The sequence below is a fragment of the Barbatula barbatula genome (genome assembly GCF_947034865.1).
Source record: "Barbatula barbatula genome assembly, chromosome: 2".
Taxonomy (NCBI): Eukaryota; Metazoa; Chordata; class Actinopteri; order Cypriniformes; family Nemacheilidae; genus Barbatula; species Barbatula barbatula.
In genome coordinates, this window is record NC_136767.1 from 19,115,862 (window position 1) to 19,138,061 (window position 22,200).

The following is a 22,200-nucleotide window of genomic DNA, read 5'->3' on the forward strand; positions in this document are numbered from 1 at the left end:
TATAGCAAGTACACTTGCTACTACTAATGTCTGAGTGATCATGGGTCATTTTAATTTGGCCAGATGCATTAACATGGCGAATTTTCTGTTCCTGCACCTGTTCTCCTCTTCCTCGTCTTCACGTCCACCACAGCCGCTCTGTTCTTTTCAGTGAAGTGTTTAAGGAGAATCATGTTATGCTTTTCATTGGCGTTATCTATGAACACAGCCTGAGTCCCCATACACAACACCTGAAATGAGGAGACGTCCGGTTAAAAGTAGCAGCTCATTTGTGCATGAAGCCTTTGCATAATCAAATAGGGTTGAGGATATAGCTGCATGCACCGAAATAACAATGCTTTGTTAAAGATTACAATGACTTACAACAATTTTTGCTAAAGCATTATAATGCAAAAGACTTCGTATTTTTGAGTGACGATGCAATGAATTACTGAATCACAATTCTGAATCTGATTTACCGTAATGAAAAGTTTGAACTGATTCACAAAAATGAACTCAACGTAATCCAGTCTTAAGTCAAATGCTGCTTTTGCTACTGAAGTTTAAATACGAGTTTAATGAAATGATATAATCTCAATATTCTTCAATTTGCGTCATTTACATTTAGTCATTTAGCAGGCGCTGTTATCCAAAGCGACTTATTATAAATGTGGTAAACAATTGAAGCAATTGGAACAACATAAGGACAACAAAAATCATAAGTGCAGTAAACACTTCAAATTTCATATCAGTAGCAATAATTCAACACATTCCTCTCTTGCCTATATTATTTTCGTGGGTGTGTGAGATCTTCATACCTCAGGGAAGCCCACGAGCACCAGCAGCGTGAAGAGATTGGTTCTTTTGAGTTGCCGTGGTAACTGTTGGATGCAGTGATCTGTGAAAGATGCCACAACTCCACACCACTGAGGACAAACGTTCAGGTTCCTTAAGATGTCTGCCACCGAGCACGCCCAATCCAAACCAATACGGCTAGCAACACAAAAATGGGTGTAACAATAAGTTGCAAAGATACATATATCATATTTTAAACTTTTTTGAAAGTAGATTCTGTTCGAGCATCGTGGTCCTTGTGTCATGATCACATAGGCTACCATGTCACCGCAGTACCAACTGTAAAATGATATTTCAGTTATATGCTCTTTAAAATGTACATCATATCTTATAAACTAGAATTCATTTTCTTGACTGAAATGTTTCTTTGATTTAAAGGCACATGAATGTTTGAAATTTGTTTTTTGAAGAAAGGAATGATGCTTCTGCCAACATAAAATTGATAAAACAAATGTTTTTGGACTTGGACTGAACAATGAAGAGAAAGAGGTCAACATGTAACTCTTTCAACTGTTTAAAAAGCATCTCAGGCTGATACCTTAAAAAGCTGATAATACTTTTTTACAAATTCTGGGAGAAGTTATTATCCATGATTTCCTTGATCTTATTCTACTGTTTTGATGAGTTTACTATTATTCTAAAATATAAATTCTATGATCCTAAACTTTCAAACCTTAGTGTTCATAATGTATTATCAATGTTGCATATTACAAACAGATTACAATAAACTACCTGTCCAGACACACTGCACCCAGACTAAAGAGCAACTGAGTGGTCTTCCAGCCCTGCACATCAACAGCTGCTCCATCTCCCGGGGTCAGCAGCTCAAATTTATCAGTCAGTGCCACCGTCACAGCCGCATCAGCTTCATGTGGAGAGATTCTGAGCAAAAGCTGCCCCAGAAGCCCCAGAGTCAGGTGGTATGTTTCATTCAGACACCCGGCGTTTGAGATGACCACCCGAAAGAGCAATGGCAGGATAGGACTCAGACTGGACAAAGATTGTGTGACGCCCTACAGGGGTTAAAGGTCACAGATTAAACATGTATAAAAGACTGTGGTTTGATATAGGCATGCAAAACAATTTACTTTGTGCCATTTTTATAGATTATTTGTTAGCTGATACAATGAAACTTTAAGCTTGTTTACAGGTTTGGCAGGTGGTAACATGGCTGCCAACAATCCCAGAATTCTCTCTCGGGAGCATTCAGCAAACACATGTTCCTGTAGGGGTCCTCTGGCTGTGTTCTCCATGTCTTTATACGAGTCCATGTTGTCTGAAATAGTAGATGTGATAGTGTCTCCACTTGATTCTAACAAACACAACATGAAAAGAAATTATATAAAATAAGCGATCTTAATTTTTCTAAGGTCCAGTGGCCTATATGAAATTTAGCGGCATCTAGCGGTGAGGTTGTGAATCGCAACCAATGCTTGACTCAACCCCTCCCTTTAAAAGCACTACGGTGGCTGGGACAGCACTTAGATGTCGTCGCATTTACGCCTCTGCTGAAGAGATAACATATTTACGAAATGTGCTCTGTGGAGCAGTTTGTCTGTTAAGGCCTAAGTACTGTAGAAACATGGTGAATTTCATCAAAGGGGATCCGCGGTGTATGTAGATAGAAATACACCTCATTATAAGGTAATAAAAACATAACACTTCATTATGTAAGGTCTTTATACACCATTGAATACATAGTTGTGTATATTATATTGCACTTATGTTTATTTTATTATATTCTCTAATAGTAGATTACACATTGGCCCTTTAAAGATGATATACAATAATTGAACAACAACATAACTTTGATTAAATGAATGAACTTTAATAAACATCAGTAATTGCTGCTACTATGGGATATTTACCTCCGCCTCCAGGCGACAATGTTTCCTCACTAGACAGAGAAGGTGTCTGACTAGCACTGGATGAATCGAATGTGTCCTGAGAGACCAGCTTCCTTCTCTTCTTTTCCTCTACCTTCTCCTCAGCCTCTGCTCCTCCATCTTTCTTTAGGGACAAATAAAAAGAAGTTGTTAAATGTTGCCCAATATTTAGTTTAAATGACCTCATGACCTTTTTAAAGGAAGAGATCACATAAAAAAATGAAGATTATTTACTCTCATATTATTTCAAACCTGTATGACTTCTTCCATGGAACACAGTATGGACATTCTCAAGAATGTTGACAAAGTCTTTCAACATACAATGGAAGTAAATTTATCTCATTCTGTGTTCCTCCGAAAAAAGAAAGTCATACGGGTTCAGAAAACGTAAGGGAGATGCATTTTCCTTATGATACACTGGTGTTGAAAAGTAACGGACTCTGTCTGTAGTCGGCGGCGGTGAGCAGATGGCTGTGGTGCTGCTGGGCAGAAATGAAGTGTCTGTGCTGCTGATGTCCTGAGAGGAGCCGGGTGTTTGGGGACACATTTCACTATCTGTGGCCGATTCATTCGATGAAAGCAGGGACAGCAGGGCAGAGGCTCTCAGACCTACAGGACCACACACAGACATGATTTGAGGGGTTGGCAAAACCCTTGGGGATGTGGCTTTTATTAAAAGCTCACAGTAAATGAACAGATATTGTGAATACAATCCGTCTCCCACCTTTCCCAGTCTGTCCCTTCAGCAGGCACTCATTGATGAGGTCAGAGCAGCGGTTTTGCAGAGCGGTGGCATATCCCAGGGTGACATCATCTAGAGGTTCTCCCTCCTGCTCTCTCTCGCTGACCAGCTCGGAGGTGAACAGGGTCAGAGCGGCGAACAGAAGCCAGGAGTAGTTGTGTATGTAGGGCTGAATCAGTCTGTGACGGTCACTGATGCGGATGGTGACCATAGGGTATACAGTGATGCGATGGGTGGGAAGATGGCTAGAGTGGGAGGAAAAGAGCAGTCATGTCATTAATGCTGCTATACTTTCTAACAAACAATTGTCTTTGTATATTCAACCATATGCTTATTAGTTTACAGTTGCATGAAAAAAAAGGATCAAAATATACATATAAAATATACTGTATGGTTATAAAATGTACTGAATTGTTTAGCACCAGCCTCATTCCCATAGTGCTAACAATTATTAAAATTCTAATTAAAATATATCAATTAAACATTATTAGTAAAATGAAATTCGACATATAACTCAGTGTGGATTTTGTTGATTAAAAAACTTGCTGAAAGTTAAAAACTTGTAAATCCTTTATTAAGAAAGTGTGTTTTACCTGTCTGGGTATTTTTTGGCATTGTAACAGCCAAAGCACAGGTCGAAGTCCTCGCATACGTTGCAGTTTATCCTACTGCCCACAATAAGTCCCTGGCAGTGGTCACAGGCATATTCCATGTTCACCATTTCATGGTCATCCTCGTGACCTTCTGGTTTAGCACCACCTGAACGAAAACAACAGAGCCATTGAGGGGTAGTTCTCCCAAAAATGAATATTCTTATTTTCTATTCAAACCTGTATGACTTTCTTAAAAAAACATTTTTTGTGTTCTGCAGAAGAAAGAAAGCTGGAAACCAATCAACATTGGCCCCCGTTGACTTCCATTGTATGGACACAAAACCACTGACACATTTCTCAAAATATCATTTTTTGAATGTTTTATGGAAGAAAATTCTAATAAATGTTTTGAGTAACATAAATGTGATAGAAATTTGTACAGAAATGTTTTAGGCTACCGATCTACTATCTACTGCTGCCTGTTATACAATGTAGACTTGTCTTGTGAGCTTGTTTACGGAACCAAGCTACGTGTGGGAAATCTTTGCATTTAGGCAAAAAAAAGAGATGCAGCTGAAATGGTTTGGCTTACTGAGGAAGCAGGTCTTGCACAGATCCATATCTGTACACTGAAGGCACCTGTAGCGATGCCACGGAGCAATGCGCTCGCATCCGTCACATGAGATCTCTACATTCAGCAGGTCACAGTAGCGTGCAATGAACATGTGCATCTGAAAAGATCAAAGTCAGTAGATAAAAAATGAACATTACAATTGTAAAAGTTAGATGGTTAGATTATAACAAAACCTTAAGGACAATACAAAGCCCTTCTGCTTCATGTCAAACTTCTGTCATATATACAGGTTTGCAAAAATGACCAGCTGACTTACACAAGTAGAGCTACACAGTCGAAATACAGAAATATTGAGCTGCTGAGATGAATATTTAAAGGTGGTGTAATCATTTGTTCTGTACATGATCCTATTATTTACACGGTTAATTACTACATAACTAAACAAAAGGCTTAAACTATTTGTATATTTTACAGATGGAGTAGCATTAACAGTACAACATGAGTGCGGCTGTGAGTTAGCATAATACATGTCTTAGCAAATACGCTAAACCTTTAAATAAAATGCACTGTTCATCTGAGGCCTTTTCTAAAAGAAACCTAACAGAGAAATGTTTGAGACCAAATTAGTGTCAAATATTTGCTCTGGTGACGGTCTGTGTTATGATGAGGCATTCGTGTCACGGGTGCTGACATTTGCTGAGCTCAAATATTGAATCAAATCCTCATGATCTAAGCCTCAGGTTTCCAGGAACATAGTGACACTTCATTTACAAAAGACACGACATGCATTAATAATAAGGTTTCACCTCCACCCAGTTCCATTTACGATTCTCTTTATTTACTTTCGTTTCATTTCGTTGGCCTTTAGTGTTCGTTCGGATATTGTTATTACTGGTTAATTTGTAATGGTTAAGACAGCTGGATATATCTTTTTTGCTAGTGATGTTTGTACCTTTCTCTTGTCCTCCACTGAAGCCTGACCGATCTTGTCAAACCATTTCTCAAACATGCCGTCTAAACATTCGTCCATCCATTCACAGTTCCTCTCGTAGTCTGCAATCTCATCCTCCTCTTTCCACTGACTAGATCACAATATTAGACATGTTGAATTAAACAATAGACACATTGAAGTTTCACAAATGCAAAGTTAAAAACAATTTCATTTTGTAAGACCCAATACTAGTGTCATAAAAAGTACCCCAAAAATCTGGAGAATTGGACATAATACTGTATGCAAAAAGGTCATAATGGATTCTGACAATGCTGAAAACTAAAGTTGAAAACAGACCTATTCTATTTATTGTTAAAAAAAGTTGATATGTACTGTATGTATTACACAAATTAAAATCCTATCTTTAATCTCTTCATAGCCTGTATGTCTGCCTATATGCAAATATTCCCTTTTTTATTGTGCAATCAAAAATACCTATTAAATAAACTTAAATAAAAAACACTATTTACTATTTAAGTTTATGTGCTTAAAGTAATGTTAAAAAAACAAAACAATACTATTTCTTCACATTTTTCATCATTATACAATGGTCATTATCTTTTATTTGCATAATAACAGAATATATACATTTATAAAAATCAACCTGAAACTTCAAATGATTGTTGGTGTAATTTTTTTGTGAATTATCCTATTAAGGTTAACCAGTCATAGAAGACTGTGGTTTCTGATTCCTTTGATTCTGTGCACATACCTGATAGCAATGTCATGCACACTGATGTTTTCCTGAGACATGGTGAGCAGAAGATCAGGCAGTTTGATGTCCAGAAACAGTGACAGATCTTCTGCTTCCCAGCTCATATCCAGTAGATGCAGCAAGCACGTCTGCACACATGACAGGGCAGGCAGCAGGACCCTGAGGACACAGTTTGGAAATCAGTCACGAATGCGTAAACAGCCACGTCAACAGGAATTTACAATTATGATATAAAATGGAAATGTTTAGAGAGTAACAGAGCTAGGACGCACTTTTCATTCAATGCATTAAAGCCCTGCACTGCCTCCACTAGCTTGAGCACTAACAGATGATATGAGTGTCTGACCAGCTCCCTCATCTCCTTCCCACTGCCCGCCAACTGAGAGAAGTAACTGAGGAAGAAAGACGAGGTTATAATATTGATCTGATATCTGTACCATCAGAAATGACCACAGCTATAGATTTTATGGCAAGGGCCATACTTGGTGAAATCTTTCTGACACGCCAAAAGTTCCTGAAGAAACAGGATACAGGGTGCCTGGAAGAGGTGCGGTTTCCCCAGGGTGAGTATACACTGCTGAATGATCTCCAGAACCTCACACACGCTCAGAGCCTGGGCCTTTTTCAGCGCAAGAGTATGAAGAACACTGCACATACAGAGAGAGCGAGAAAGAGACATTATAGCTCCTCATGGAAACGCTACCATACTGGCTTACATATATATCAAGGTGCAAAACTCTATAACCAAAACTTCATTCATGGGCCAGTACCTGCTTTCACTGATGACCATGTCCTTCATAAAGCTGGGAATGTGTTTGAGAATAGGGAAACGCTCTTTAACAGGCGGCGCCATGCGAGGTTCCTCCATAGACCGTAAGGAAAGGAGCCTCAGGCGTCCCCGACTGAAAGGTGCTTTACGTGGGAAGACTAACAGGGAGGCAGGCTCTCCTATTTGAGACTGAAGGCTTTCGGAAGATCCTCCGGCAACCTGTGTACTGACACTGCTGGAAGGCCCGGCCTCACCTGATGCAGAAAAGCCCATGTCGTGATCCCGGGGAGTGAGACCTGTGGGTGTCGCTGATTCTGCGCCCTCGGGGGTCTGGGAGATGGAGGGAGAGAGGCTGGGCTGGAAGTCTGCTTCGGATGTCGAAACGGATCGGAGAAGATGAGCAGCGCAGGCCCCCTCTTCTGGTTTGGAAGCTTCTCGTTCTGGAGAAGAGTTTCCACCAGTTGGGCTGAATTTAAAGAGGAACAAACTTCTACTGATGCAGATCTCAGCTGGTAAAGAGAGAGAGAGAGAGAGAGAGAGAGAGAGAGAGAGACATAAAAATTTTAAACCTAGTCAGACAATAGTTTTTTTATTGTATTGTTGCAATACTAACCAAGTGACTCTGTCGTAACCTCATTCTGTCCTTCCTCTTTTTCCGCTGATTCATTTATTTTACCCACAAGGTATCGCTGTTTCATCTCCAACTATCAAAGAGAACAGAAACTGGTAGGAAAGGACTTTTTAAATGTATTTGAGTTTTAGATCAGGTATATTACTACCACAATTTACACACCATCCATGTTCTGATGCTGTCGGCCAGGGAGTAGATCTGCAGGATGTCTTCACTAAGACCGCTCTGACCGTTTTTAGATACTAAATGGAGAAGAAAATATCAAATCAAGTCTAAAAACAAATAGTGTTGTGTGGTAACATCGTAAAATGAATGAATATTGAAATACCAAAGATCCTGAGACTATGGTGAAGCGCAGGTGTGTGATACATCATTGCCGCCCACATGGCATTCACAGCCTGGTCCACTTTCGACCCCGCAGCAATCTCGTTTCTGATTGGCTGCTTCTTGCAGCTCATCATAAGAGCTCTCATGAGCTCTGTCCTGGCGTCAGAGGCATCCTGGGAAGGATCCCAACGAGCAAACTCCATCAAGAACTCCACCAATTCATCTGCTGAAGGAGATGCTGTTTTCTGTAGGCCAGATTTGACAGATAAATGTAATTAAGTGAGTACAGCTGATGATTTAGACAACACACACACACTTTTAGACCGTCACCTGATCAGTGTCTGCGCTGGGCGCATCTTTGGGAAACTGACTCAGTCCATGTCTGAACACAGGCTTCCAGAGAGGAGAAGACAACACATGGTTCATCACGCCTGCAGGCAACTCCTTCACACCGCGAATCTCTTCGTAAGGAAGACAAGATTATTATAATTAGTCCACTTGGATACATAAGATATCCTAGTCGTTGCCTTAATAAACCGGATAAACATGGTAGGAACATGTATAAATAATAAGACGCATCTCAAGCATCTCAGTCTTGGCACAGTTGTAAAGTGTTCGTATTCTTACCGTAAGGTGATTTTAATGCCATAGTACGTGAGGCCAGACGACCCATCAGTCTGGACACAAGCAGCTGCAGGTCAGAGGTCCAGGATACGGTGACGTCTGGCAGGCCGTACGCTGTCACAGTGAACTTGTAACCCCACTCATTATTACTGCTGTCTGAGTGGAAGAGAAACTGTAGCTGGGGACCTGCTTTAAAGGTCACTTTCTGAAAAAATATATATATTTGCATTATTTCATACATTAGTTTACTATTACTAAAATGTATGTTTGCACAATATAATGCTGTTTTATTTCTTAAAAATGAGAATGCATAAAAAATATGAAAATCACACAAAACATCTTAAGTAAAAACCCATTCAGCGTTATTAATCATACATAAGGCTTATTTTTGTATTATTCAGAAATACAATAAAGTCCTTAAGCCACTAAACTGATACCAACCTAAGAAAACATAAGCCTGTGAAGACTAGAAGAAGTCAAATAAGTTAACAATTAAAATGTGTAGTAATACTCTCATAAACATTTCTCGCACCTTTGGCCATTTCTCTGTGCCGACTTTCATGTCATATCTCACTTTTCCTCCTCTAGCATCAGTGAACTCCAGATAGTCGTATCTACAAAAAACAATCAATCAGTCTAAATGCAATTACAGTAGTTCAATTCTATATTCAGATTTGACTTCACACTTAAGCCACATGACAGTTTCTGAAAGAGCTGCTAGTCAGTGATTGCCAGAAGGTGGCAGCAAAACATTTTAGAAACGGCTCTTCCCACCTTTTCTCTGTTTCACAGCGTTCATCGAACTCCACCTCAAAGGACGTGGCTCCAGGACTGACGAAGACGGTGGTCTCGTGTCTGCTGTTCTCATAGTTGTGAGGGGACTCCATGTTCCACGTCCTCAACACGACAGGCTGTTGAGTCTTTTGGGATCCTTCCATATCAACCTATGCCACAAAAACTAAATGTATAAACAGCTCCCTTTTCTTCACTTATTCATGTACAGGTCAATACATTAATGTTGTGCCAATGTGATAAAAGCCGATTGCAATTCTATTTCTTTTAAAGGAACAGGTCTCCCCAAAATAATAATCTTCTCATACTGGAATCTGGAGATATATGAACTACAGGTGATTTTCTTTTTTTTATGTGTAAGTGTAGTGTATACACTACTGCATCTACTTTGGGATGCTTTTGGTTGTAAACAACATAAAATCAAATACATTTAGCATGAACTATGCTTGTAACTGCATTCACCTGAGTGTAAATACCTGAACATGTCGTAATGCCTTACATTAACATCGATGCATTTGGCAGATGTTTTATCCAAAGAGATGTACAGTGCATTCAATTTATCAGTATGTATATATTTCCTGGGATCAAACCCATAGCCTCTATGCTGCTGACAAAATGCTCTTTCAGTTAAGCTACAGGAACCGGCACGCAGAGGACTGACCTTAGAGAAGATCTCCTCTGTGTCGTTGGCCAGATTCTTCAACAGGTCTGTAAGAGGGTAGAATCTCCTCAGCAGCACACAATGAGGAATATCCAGAGCACACAACTCCAACAGAAAGATTGTCTGCAACAAGACACAAAACAAACACCAAATTGGGTCAAAACACAGACTTCAAAGATCACATTGCTTTTAATCATAGACTGTGATTATTAGTCCATACGCAAACAAAAAACTGTTCTGATTGGCTGTATTTAATGTTCATGATTTTGTCATGCCACACTCCTGGGCTCTTGTTATAACACAGTATCTAGTTAAGACATAGTGTTACTGTGACACAGTGAAGCTACCACAACAAAGACACATGCAGTGTCTGAAACGGCTCCCTTGTTTACTCCTTCACTGTTCCCTATATAGCAAATTACATTTGAGTCCACTATGTGGGGAAGAAGTGAATGAAAATGTGATTTCGGACACTGACGTATATAGCCGGCGTCTTAGAACTAGCTTAAATTACACCTGTGTGGCTTTGTGGATCGTTTTATAAAATGCTCAAATTCATTTTCACTTTATTTGTCACGTTTGTTGTATTAGTTTCAAATCAAGAGAACAAAACAACTGTCAAGCATGCTTATTCATCACGTTTAATAAACTAGTGAGTGAGCGAGTGTACATCAAATGAGTGCATTGTGGGTAAAAAAAGAAAAGTGAACGAATGTACGGAATGTAGTAGTTTACTCAGGTTTCGGACATCAGTAAAAAATAGCGCATGCAATAGTTTGTAGAAGTAAAATGAAGTGTTTGCTACCAGCTGCCGGGTTGCCATGGCCAGGATGGATCCATTGAGTTTCTCCGTGATATCTGCTCCAGAGAAGCGGTTAATAAGAGAACTCAGTATGTTTCTGGTGCTGTCCAGAAACTGCTCCACATCTGCGAGTCAAGAGAAACAGGACAGATTTGTTAAGAAAGTGTCAAACAGCTGTGAAGTTACTACCCTGAAATTGCTACATTCTTTGAAGCATTTTGAAGGGCTTTGTAAATCCAGTCTGAAAGAACAAAAGAAGGATGCTCACATTTGAGCAGGATTTCCCGAGCCAGTTCAGCAGAGGTGCTAGTTCCTCCTTTGATCTGCATGAAACACCAGGAGAGCAGACTTCCCTGGAGAGCCCAGAACAACGACAGCAGGACCCTCCATATAGACCCTTTGCTGGACTCTTGCATCAACACCTCACACTGAAAGACAGAGGTGGCAGTTTTACATAAATAAACATTAAACTACTCTTAACAAAGCTGCCGTAACCAAAGAAGAGCTCATGTGGAACTACACGTCACATCACAAGTGATACTCTGTATTACAACACATGCTGTCAGCTAACAGATGTTAATAGCTTGTAAACATGTGAGGCACGAGTCGTATATCCACGGTGCCTGTGTGGAGGGTTTGTGTGACTAGATGAAGTTGGCAGATGTCACCATGGTTGAACATACTTCTCCAGTGGCTACAATAAGCATAGTGTCCATGACTGTCAGCATGGGGGAGATATCGAAGTTAGACAGGGTTCCTTTAGGGGGCAGCAAGAGGAGACCTCTGGGGTCCTGATCGCTGGAAACAGATGAATGAGCAGCAATGTGTGAGAGCAGGATGAACGCTGTACATTTTAATAGGAAAGAAAACTAAATGGAGGAGTTTGATACCTGAAGTAATTGCAGAGTGATTCGAATGTCAGTTTCACAGATTCCGGTTGATTTTCCTCCGTTATGTTTTTCTATTGAAAAGAAACAAAAATAAAAAAATTCTCACCGATTCTTTAATAGCAAAGCAAATTTTTTATTTTGTGAATACTGAAATACTATTAGTCTTCAACTTGTCGCCAATGATGATTATTTATAGACTTAATCTAAAGGGATAGTTCAACCAAAAATGAAAATTCGATCATCATGTGCACACCCTCAAGTTGTTTCAAACCTGTGTGCATATTTTTGGAATAATATTTGTAATCAAACAGATCTGGGGCATTACTGACTTCCATAGTACAGAAAAAAAAACTACTATGAGGGTCAATAGTGCTTCAGAACTGTGTAGTTTCCCATATTCTATACGAACCGGCACAGGACAGAGGAAATTGGGGCTAGATATAGGGGACACTAACAAGGGCTAATTACAAAGGGAAGGCAAGAGACAGGACACACGGCGCAATGTCATAACAAATAGCCACCTGTCTCCACACAAGTTTCAAGTTTTTATGTTCTTTTTTAATGAGTTGAGTGGATTTTATGTCATGAATTGAGTAAACTCAGATATCAGTATGTATTGCCTAATTATTTGCAGCTGGTCAAACACTTTTTTGTAGCGAGGTTAAAAGACATGTGACATGTCAACACAATTGAGTTGATTGTTTGTTGCCTTAAACTTTTACGTTTTCTCAACCTCACATTTTGTTTAGTGCTGAGGCCAAAAATGGACCACAAACGCACAAATGAGTAAAAACAAAGTCTTACCATCATGTGAAAGAGCTTGTCTCTCCTGCTCTGTTTGTTAGGATAGAAGATAGCAGCTCCATTGAGAATGGCTTTCACAGCTTCTCTCCTCAGAGCTTTCTCCCCCGCCGCCTCACCTTCAGGCCCATCCACCACTGCAGAGCACATAACCTACAGTTACTCTCTCATACCACCACTATTATCCCCACACTGAACAGCATAGTTAAACTTTAAAGTTGTGAACACAACAGCACTCCAGAAACGTGACCTTCAGGAAGACATTAAAAATAATCTGTGAAAGCACGTTTGAGAGTCTCACCTTGACACAAGTGATTGTAAAGCTCCCCGACAGCTTCAGCAGGGTCTACATTTGCGCTGGTTGAGGGCGAGGCAGACGCAGATGCTGACGATGAGTTCGCTGTATCTGAGGACTGGGATTCTGTCAGGTTGGGCATCATCGAGAAGCAGTTCTGAAGCAGCTGAAGCAGAAGTACCCGTGTCTTTAATGCCTCCTCTCCCACACTGAACACAAGCAAAAAGACATATTATAAGACAGAAACATAGACTAAACACATTAAAGCCTCAAATTGACATGGTTGCGTAACTTTGATAAACTATACGTGCAACTATGTTTACAGTTGTACTCACATAGACCTGAGTTTGCGGTAAAAATCCCAGAACAGAACCAGGTTAAGGTCACTGAAGTCAAGCAGGGACTTCTGCTTGGACAAAGATGCTTCCTGTAACAAAGGTTCTGGGTTCATATTTCATTGGACATGGATTCAAACGTAGATACCATAATGTGACAGAATTTGGGAATTCCAGCCATCATCGTAAGTAAACATCAACATCAGTGAATGAAAAAACAGAGTTGTGATAAAACAAATCAGGGGTTTGGTAGATGTACCATGTCTCTGGTGAGCTGCTGGATGAAATAAAGGGTCTTCATCATGAGTGTGAGACCTGTGACCAGGCCTGACTTGTTCTCCTCATTCTGAGCGCTCAAATCTTCAACATCCTCTATCCGCTCAGAGTCTGGACACAAATAGCCACTAAAACTCATCTGTTGAACCCCCAACCGCTCTGATGTGTCCTGCCTAGTGCACAGGAACTTTACCATGAGGAACTACACAAAGACAGACATACAGAGAGAGGGTTAGTAAACAAATAACTAGTCTCTGAGCTTTCCTTTGGCTCAATGGTTAGAGCATGGCACTAGCAATGCCAAGGTGATGGGTTTGATCCCAGGGGATTGCACATAGTCAGAAACAAGTGTATAATACAATGCAATGTAAGTCGCTTTGGATAAAGGCGTCTGCCAAATGCATAAATGTAAATGTCTAGTACCTACTGTATAAGAACACCATTAAAACCTGATCATTTCTTTATAAATGTGTTTTGTGTATTTTCTGCAGATAAACAGGTGAAAATCTAGTGATAGAAACAAAGAAATCCTACTTTTGATACTCGACATTGCTGTAGCTTGATATCCACGTCATTCCAGTCCTCCTCCAGCTCAAACCAGCCAAGCGGATCATCTTCACTCATCCCTGATGTCCTTGTGCTGGAGTGAGTATGAATTTAAATGTGAATGTATATATATGTAGGGGGTACAGAGGTAACTGCAAGAGTTTACTCAGAATCATTCTTAATGAAATTATTAGTATCTTATGTGGTTTATTAATGTTCTGCAAGTGTTTGCTTCAAACTAACCAAGTGAAAATTTGACAAACCTGTCTTGGACAAATTCTTTGTAGTCTTTGGAATCCCAGCTATCATACTTTTTGAATCGTTTGAAGTGTTTTTCTGCATCAAAGGCCTCGTTGTCATTGTACGCAAACACCAGGCCACATTTAGCACCGATTGCCCCTTTACGCACCTGAGGTAAAGAAATGCTGGGATGAATATGTAAAGAAAAACTAGACTTTGAAAACTAGATCGATCAAGTAAAACATGCTCGTAAAAAACTATAAAGGCAAATAATAAGTTTATACAAAAGACTCACTTTAATCTTGATCTGTGTGACCTGAAAGCAGCTCTGGTTTTCAGTGGACAGAATCACACTGGCTTTCCTCTTTCCGTTCTCTGTCAGGAAACCTGCAACCCCAAATGGGTATTTCACTAAAGCACTTTGGTTATAAAGTATCTATGAAGTCCTATTTTGAATGTAAGATAAGGAGTGCTGTATGTTATAAATGGTGTTTGTACCGTCGCCAGTGTTAGGTTCTGTAAGCATGTTTTCTGGACCAGACTTCTCCTCTTTACTTTTGACATCACACGCCTGGAGATGGAGCTGAAGGGGTTTACCTGCACATGAACACTATGTTTATATGTGTTATAGTGCAGTACTGCAAATGCAGCTAATCCATCAAAATTAAAAACAAAATGTTCTATAAAATGCTTTTTGATGCAACGAACAAAAATAAACAAAATAAACTAAGCAAGAACATTTTTTAATGAATTATGAATCTCAAGATGAGTCTAAAGATTGGATTCAATATCAGATTTAGAAGCTAAAGATCAGCATCCAACTACTGTGCATTACCATTCCGGAAGAGCAATCTGAGCCGGACTGACGCCATGGAGGCCAGCAATGCGGATGCTCTATATTCTGAGTCCTGATGCTGACAGATACCAGACAGAGAGATGAGGACTTTAGCAATGCTGCCTCGTGCCAGAGCAAATGCTAGAAGAGTCAGTTCAGCCTCAGGAGACACACAGCAGCTAGAGCAAAAGAGAGACAGAGAGAGAGAGAGGGGGGGATTCAATCAGATTACAATACACATTTAAACATAACTGTATCTTTTGTTTGGGAAATCAAACAAACAACAAATGCAACACCACCTGGCCATAAAAAGACAGTACACAATGACACAATGATACAACCTTGATGCAGAAATGGGCAAACACCAGAATAAAGGTAAAGAGATATGAGAGAGAGAAAAAGAGAGAAAATAAGATAACAGGATAGTTGAAAGTTAAGCACTTCCTCTAAGAGAGGGGCCGGCTGTACAATTACTTTCAAATGAAATTACCCCTGACTGAAACAGTAATCCATTATTATCAAGCTGACCTGTGTTGTATAATTACAACAAAAAGGGTTTGTCGCTTCTAAAGACCATTGTCTACACTGACTTATTAATAACAGACATAAACATGTGCTGCATTTGTGCTAATTGACTGTAAAGAGTTGTTTCTTACTCTGCTATGCGCAGTAAAAATCCATCCACCTCTTCTAGAATATTTGCCGAGAAGAATTTGGGGAACTCTGTTGAAGACGGCGTTAAGGACAGGGGTGGCATATGCTGTAAAGCTTTCCTAGAGAACAGTGAAAAAACAGTTAAATTAATTCAACATGAATTCATCAGAACAATAAAATGACAGTACCATGGTATTACTGTGATGTTTTAGAAAAAGTTAACAGGTTATCTTTCATCATCTCGTATTCGAGATCCACCTATGGGAAGGGCATCCGTACCTCACCTGTGCGGAAGTATCCTATTACACAAAGTCTGGCTAGACAGACAAAAGTGCGCAGCCAATGCCAGGCCCCACCTCTTACCTGAGAGCATATAAGGTTTCCATGCGGCTGTTCTCCATCTGACATTCGCTTCTTGCGAACACGGTTCGGTTGGATATTCACTGCTCACTGCCTGTCTTCAGGTGGACATATCGTCTGATCAGCCCTGCTAGACATGACAGTCGTCTATTAAGCCATGTTAGCATCAAGCTAACCCCAAGCTCGTGTCATTTTCTCACTTGCTCCCCTTCGACGGCTGCCCGCCACAGATTTTCAGACTTTCTCACAAATATGTCGCTCTCTAAATCTGCCGCTACTCCCAGGAAAAGCTCTCCTACTTCACCACACTGACTGACATTAAGTCACTGGACTTCTCTCCAGTCACCCCAGCACCTGTCCCCTTGACCAAATCCCCTCCCATCTCCTTCAGGACATATCCATCACACTCACACACATCAACAACACCTACCTGCTCACCGGCACTTTTCCATCCACATTCAACAAACCCAGGTCACACCCCTACTTAAGAAACCCACATTGGACCCCTCTACTACTGACAGTTACAGACCTGTTTCTCTCCTCACATTTATTGCGAAAAATCTTGAAAGGTTTCAACCAGGTGTCTTCCTTCCTATCCCAGAATAAACTACTGGACGACAAGCAGTCCCGTTCTATAGGTAACACAAGCACTGCGGCTAGCCAAGGTGAAATCTAAATCCTCTGTCCTGATTCTGCTAGACTTATCTTCAGCATTCGACACTGTCAATCACCAGATACTGCTAGCAACCCTGTCATCACCAGGAATCTCAGGCTCCCCTCTCCACTGGTTCAAATCCTACCTCACTGGCAGATCCTTCTGGGTGTCATGGAGGGGTTCGCTGTCCACTGCTCACCACATGATCAGTGGGGTCCCTCTTGTATCGGTGCTTGGACTAATCCTTTTCTTCATCTACACCACATCCTTGATACCCATTATCCGGGCACACAGCTTCTCCTATCAGTGTTATGCTGACGACACCCAAATTTACATCTTATTTCTCCCAGACAATACAACTGTAAGCAGCTCGCTACGTAGCCTCAGCTTGGATGAAAGAGCATCACCTCAATCTGAACCCTGCCACGACAGAACTACTTGAATTTCTTGCCTATATACCTTATTCAACATTAGAAAGGATAGACCCTATCTCACTGAGCATGCCACACAACTTCTTTTCCAGGCCCTTGTGATCTCAAGGTTGGACTACAGCAATGCTCTCATTGCTGGTCTTCCTGCAAAGGCTTTCAAACCCGTCCAGCTAGTTCAGAATGTAGAAGCACGCCTCGTCTTCCAAGAGCCCAAAAGGTCTCAATACCCCTTTTCATCTCTCTCCTCCACTGGCTACTGGAAGAAGCTTGTATCAGATTCAAGTCACTAATGCTTGCCTACAGGAGTATCACTGGATCTGCACCGGCATACACCCCGATTCACATCCTCCTACACTCCATCAAGAACCCTAAGTTCAGAAAACAATCAGCGTCTTGTATTGCTTTCTCAAAAGGGCAGGTTTCCCGTTCCTTCACAACTCCTTCCTGGTGGAACATTCTTCCCAACTCAGTCCGGTCAACCACATCTCTCGCAACATAAAAAAAACTCAAAACTCTCTTCTGTGAATACTTGACAGGCAAATAACAGAAATGAAATACTAACCCTCTCTCTCTTTCTCAACAGGTATTGTTCTGGCTTTTGTGGAAATGGGCGTTCTTGGGGTGTCAGATGAGGAGGGGGAAGCCACTCTACGGAGATTTGCACCTACACCCTCAGATAGTGGGCATGTTATGGAGGATATTCTGACAGGCTGCCGTGGATCTATGCGCCTTGCAGGAAAACACCCATTGTCCTATGTCTTTCTCGCTAAAGGACGTGGACACGCCCCTCGGGGTGGACGCACTGGCCATCCCATGGCCCAAGGTGCTGCTGTATGCCTTTCTTCCTCTTAACCTGAGAATTTCCACACTGGCCAGAGTGAGAGAGAAGGGCCTGTCTCTCCTTCTAATAGCTCCCGGATGACCCAAAGCACCGTGGCTGGCAGATATAATCCCTCTGTTATATGCCCAGCTGTGCTGCCTCCCTTGCCGCACAGACCTATGGTCTCAGGCGAACAGGGAAATGTATCACCCAGACAGGGTGGCTATCTGGGCCTGGCCCGTGAGAGGACAAACTTAAATGCACTTTGGCTTCACCTGCGTGTTGTTGCTACTATACAAAATTTGTGAAGGGTGCCCATCGCTTCTTGACAGTCATCAGGAAAACTGTCCCTGAATGGGACCACTACATGGTGCTGGAGGTCCTGTCTCAGTTTCCTTTTGATCCCTTGGGAGGAATTTTTTTAAGCTGCTGTCCTTCAAGACGGTTTTGCTCTTGGTCTTGGCATCAGCTAAACGCGTCTATCAGCAACATACACGCTCACTATTTCACTTGTGCACTAAATTCTCTCTGAGTGGAGATAAGGTTTTTCTTAAGCCTAACCTGGCTTTTATGCCTAAGTGCTTCCCTGCGTTAAGTGTATCACTGCAGGACATCGGCTCTGCTGCCAGCTGGGCTTCTCCCCATACGTTTGTGCATTACTACTGATTGGATGCCACCAAAACCTTGGTAGCACATTCAGTTTTAGGAGTGAGGTCTTCAAATCCCCTCCATGATACATTCCATAACCTTCTGTTTACACATTGTAATAAGGAACCATGGTTGAATGGGCAAGCCGGCCGTGCACATTCATGTCACCAAGCAGGTATTCACATTCCTGCCTGGGTATCAAATACTTTATGTGTTGCTGGGCTAACTACATGTGTGTTCCTCATACATGTTTCCTGTCCTGCATGCGCACAGCAGCAATTTGTATGCATCAGGGTTGCCAGGTGCATGATTTTGGACCGTGTCAAGCACCACCCCTTGGGGTGACCATACTTTTCTGGCTTACAGAACCTCACTGTGAGTGTTTTGGGCAATCGGGGAGCTGTCCATTTCGCTCCCAAAAGTGGATCTCGAACACCAGATGATGAAAGAGAACAATAGGTTACTCTCGTAACCACGTAAATATTAATTTATTTATTATATAATACTAATAATCGTAATAATTTTACCATCTGACACTCTACTACACCTATCATTTTTTGTATGAGTAAACCATTAACTTATCACCTTGAACTAAAAATGTGTCTGTTAATGTGATACTAAAATGCAAATAAAACTAATACTTTTTGATAACTGTAAAGGGAGGCTAAGAAAGCGAAAAAGACAGTCTTCAAAAAACAATGCTTCAAAAAGTGTGACAATATCAAAACTAGTATAATGCAAACACCACCACGCTTTCAGAGAAGAAAAATGATCTGTTTCTCCTGACTTACTGTGTGCTCTGTAAGACAGTCTGTGCAAGGACCGGGTTGGTTTCCATGGAAGCGGTGACCAGAGATGTGAGCAGTGACAGATACCATATAGCCGAGGCGTCAGATACGGAGACCTCCTTGCTCTTGGTGATCTGGTAGCCCATTGTCTTCAGACCGTGAATACGTGTGTCACAGCCATCGCTCAGGCAGCGCTTAATGTTTATCTGAATATCTGTGAGAGAGACAAAGAGCTTGAATCCTCTAAGATTTGCCTACATGCGAGTGTAGAAAGGCTTCTAGAATGCTAATGTTTACATAGACATAAGTTAAGCACATATTTAAAAAAACAATAAAGAATGGACATTTTACACTGCTAGCTTAATTAAAAACAAACTGTCAATAAGAAAATTCTGCTGTATAAGGGGGTGTTTACAGGGATGGGAGATGTTGGCGTTGTCCAGCAGCGGTACGTATCCCGTGACATTACTTGGAATCCTCACGTCTCTGATCTCCTGCAAGGATCGCTGGTTCTTCCCCACAGCTATGGACACAAGCTGAGGCATGTAACTGTGGTCATTTGACGCTACTGCAATGGCCAGTCGTCTCAAAACGATGTCTGGCTTCATTTTTAACCTGTGCAAGAATGAGCATACAAGGCAATGAGAGTACTGATCAATTACAAAATGTTTATGGGTTCATAACTAAGTGATAAACAAAAGTCAAGGAATGTGTGAAGAAACAAGTGATGTTGTTTTTCAAACAAACCTTCCTGATTAACACACTAACCAACACACAAGTTAATATTTATTTAAATTCCTTTAAAATACACAAATAAGTTGAGAAGCTTACCTTATCCAGTGTGAGCGAGCACTGCCGTCCGACTGCCAGAAAGACACAGTATCTCCATTGGTCAGTTTGGGGATGTCAGCACTGTTGGACGAAGCCTCGATAAAGCTGTAACACTGTGTGACCACTTTGACCTTATCCACCTCAGGGTCATGATTCAGTTCTGACCTGTACTGGATGTCAAGATCTGAGAGGAGAAAGAAAAAGTAAATGCTGAACAGTGTGCGAGCAGTGGATTTACACAAAAACTTTTTCACAAAACTCTTGACATTTTTTAAGACAAGTTTCCCAAACACTCTATTTACCAGCTGTTTACATACATAAGATCATATAGGAATGGCAATCGGCACAGCCCGATGACAATCTGTTCTCTGCCCACTCTGGAATGCTCAATTGTAACAAGTTTCTCTTTAGCTGACGAAGCAAATATTTGAGCCAAATAAACAAGTAAAAAGGTCCTTAAAACAGAAATATATGATCAACCTCCAAAACCAACTGCTTTTACATCTATATATAGTCTATAAACTCGTAACCAACGCAACGACTGGCAAATTTCTATTACATTCCAAAGCAGCCAATGAGTGGAAAATGAAACCATATCTGTAAAGGCAGGGCTGGATTGGCACAGAAATGAACGGTTAAGCAGTTATGGCTTTTGCACTGGAGGAACATTTTTGTAGTTCCAGAACTATTTGGCGGAAGAAGCAGCTCATTGTTGTGTTCGCACCGCAGGAACTGGGAATGGTTTTAGTTCAGCAATATCTTTGTCTGCGCATTGTTTATCTTCCCTTTGTGATGCCTCATTTTCCCATACAGTGAGATACGACCGGAAATTTATCTGCCGACCCTAGCGTCCCAAAAGCTCACCGGTGCCATCTTGTGCAACTAGCAATTGCAAATAGGACATCATCTCGGAGTCCTATTTCAATCGCAACTGCACTTCAATCGCAACTGCAAATAGGACATCATCTCTCAGTCCTATTTCAATCGCAACTGTAATGTCTACATTACATCTTAGCAACCATTAAACCCTCATAACTTTGCTCCAGTAAATACCTGGTGCGAAAGCGGCAAATGAGAAGAAAGGTTTGGTCTGGCTGTGGAAAAGCGACTAAAGTGTAATACTGGCAGACACTTTCATTCTCAGTTTCTCACCGTTTAAACAAAACAGACTGGATTGTATATTAGTATGGCATTCATTTGAACCTTTTTCTTTCTGCAGCAGACAATCCAGGAAGTCCTGCACTACAGATGACCTCATCGTACAGATGCTGTTGTAGCCCTCCAGCACAGGGAATGGGATGGCACTGCTGGGGATGCGGTTCCTGTGCAAAAACTTTAGGACCTTGGAGGCATGTGCTTTAAGACGGTCCTTGGACTTGGAAAAGATATCCACAAATCCTGAAGAAGCGTGGAGGGGACAGAAATTAGGTACAATAAAACATACAATTGTCTATAACTTGCATTACAACTCATGCTGCCAAGAAAACTAAGGTTACCCCCCAAATTGAGGAGAAACATTCAAATCAGTAATCATTTGTATGCCCGCTCCCCCACCTGGTGTCAGAGAGCACGCCTGGAGCTGCCTGATCACATGACTGAGTTCTCCCTGCAGATTGGCTCCATTGGAGTTCTTCAGTACCATCAGCATGTTCTCCACATCAACAATTCCATCGCCCTCAGCATCAAACTGACCAAAGGCCTGTACAACACAAATGACAGACGTTAAAGGTTTTATCTGTGCATCATATATAGGAAAAGTCAAAAGGAGGTTGTGACAAAGATAAAACCAACATTTGCTGTTGGCATCTCTAGCTCCATGGGATTGGCTGACTAATCTACCAAACACTCAAATCA

The 22,200-nt window shown here is 41.1% G+C and overlaps 1 protein-coding gene across 3 annotated transcripts in view; it reads right to left on the bottom strand.

The window, feature by feature from the left end:
• zzef1 (zinc finger, ZZ-type with EF hand domain 1) overlaps positions 1 to 22,200 on the bottom strand; it is a 37,233-nt gene that overhangs the window by 13,599 nt on the left and 1,434 nt on the right. For 2 of the 3 annotated variants that reach the window (XM_079474459.1, XM_079474458.1), the window contains exons 2-42: positions 21,901 to 22,045; positions 21,550 to 21,744; positions 20,347 to 20,530; positions 19,931 to 20,130; positions 19,519 to 19,729; positions 15,816 to 15,932; positions 15,160 to 15,338; positions 14,823 to 14,921; positions 14,620 to 14,711; positions 14,348 to 14,493; positions 14,073 to 14,178; positions 13,522 to 13,740; positions 13,263 to 13,354; positions 12,934 to 13,136; positions 12,636 to 12,769; positions 11,832 to 11,902; positions 11,625 to 11,739; positions 11,210 to 11,369; positions 10,945 to 11,066; positions 10,140 to 10,262; positions 9,461 to 9,630; positions 9,219 to 9,300; positions 8,690 to 8,891; positions 8,393 to 8,523; positions 8,064 to 8,307; positions 7,898 to 7,977; positions 7,718 to 7,808; positions 7,106 to 7,613; positions 6,818 to 6,982; positions 6,608 to 6,727; positions 6,333 to 6,494; positions 5,582 to 5,711; positions 4,648 to 4,786; positions 4,056 to 4,221; positions 3,445 to 3,707; positions 3,160 to 3,329; positions 2,703 to 2,844; positions 1,983 to 2,146; positions 1,567 to 1,847; positions 798 to 972; positions 98 to 230 (exon numbers count right to left, since the gene is read on the bottom strand). In XM_079474459.1, the coding sequence (XP_079330585.1) occupies positions 98 to 230; positions 798 to 972; positions 1,567 to 1,847; positions 1,983 to 2,146; positions 2,703 to 2,844; positions 3,160 to 3,329; positions 3,445 to 3,707; positions 4,056 to 4,221; positions 4,648 to 4,786; positions 5,582 to 5,711; positions 6,333 to 6,494; positions 6,608 to 6,727; positions 6,818 to 6,982; positions 7,106 to 7,613; positions 7,718 to 7,808; positions 7,898 to 7,977; positions 8,064 to 8,307; positions 8,393 to 8,523; positions 8,690 to 8,891; positions 9,219 to 9,300; positions 9,461 to 9,630; positions 10,140 to 10,262; positions 10,945 to 11,066; positions 11,210 to 11,369; positions 11,625 to 11,739; positions 11,832 to 11,902; positions 12,636 to 12,769; positions 12,934 to 13,136; positions 13,263 to 13,354; positions 13,522 to 13,740; positions 14,073 to 14,178; positions 14,348 to 14,493; positions 14,620 to 14,711; positions 14,823 to 14,921; positions 15,160 to 15,338; positions 15,816 to 15,932; positions 19,519 to 19,729; positions 19,931 to 20,130; positions 20,347 to 20,530; positions 21,550 to 21,744; positions 21,901 to 22,045 (6,631 nt within the window). The remainder of the gene's footprint in view (positions 1 to 97; positions 231 to 797; positions 973 to 1,566; positions 1,848 to 1,982; positions 2,147 to 2,702; positions 2,845 to 3,159; positions 3,330 to 3,444; positions 3,708 to 4,055; positions 4,222 to 4,647; positions 4,787 to 5,581; positions 5,712 to 6,332; positions 6,495 to 6,607; positions 6,728 to 6,817; positions 6,983 to 7,105; positions 7,614 to 7,717; positions 7,809 to 7,897; positions 7,978 to 8,063; positions 8,308 to 8,392; positions 8,524 to 8,689; positions 8,892 to 9,218; positions 9,301 to 9,460; positions 9,631 to 10,139; positions 10,263 to 10,944; positions 11,067 to 11,209; positions 11,370 to 11,624; positions 11,740 to 11,831; positions 11,903 to 12,635; positions 12,770 to 12,933; positions 13,137 to 13,262; positions 13,355 to 13,521; positions 13,741 to 14,072; positions 14,179 to 14,347; positions 14,494 to 14,619; positions 14,712 to 14,822; positions 14,922 to 15,159; positions 15,339 to 15,815; positions 15,933 to 19,518; positions 19,730 to 19,930; positions 20,131 to 20,346; positions 20,531 to 21,549; positions 21,745 to 21,900; positions 22,046 to 22,200) is intronic. The other variant, XM_079474460.1, reaches the window with a different exon arrangement.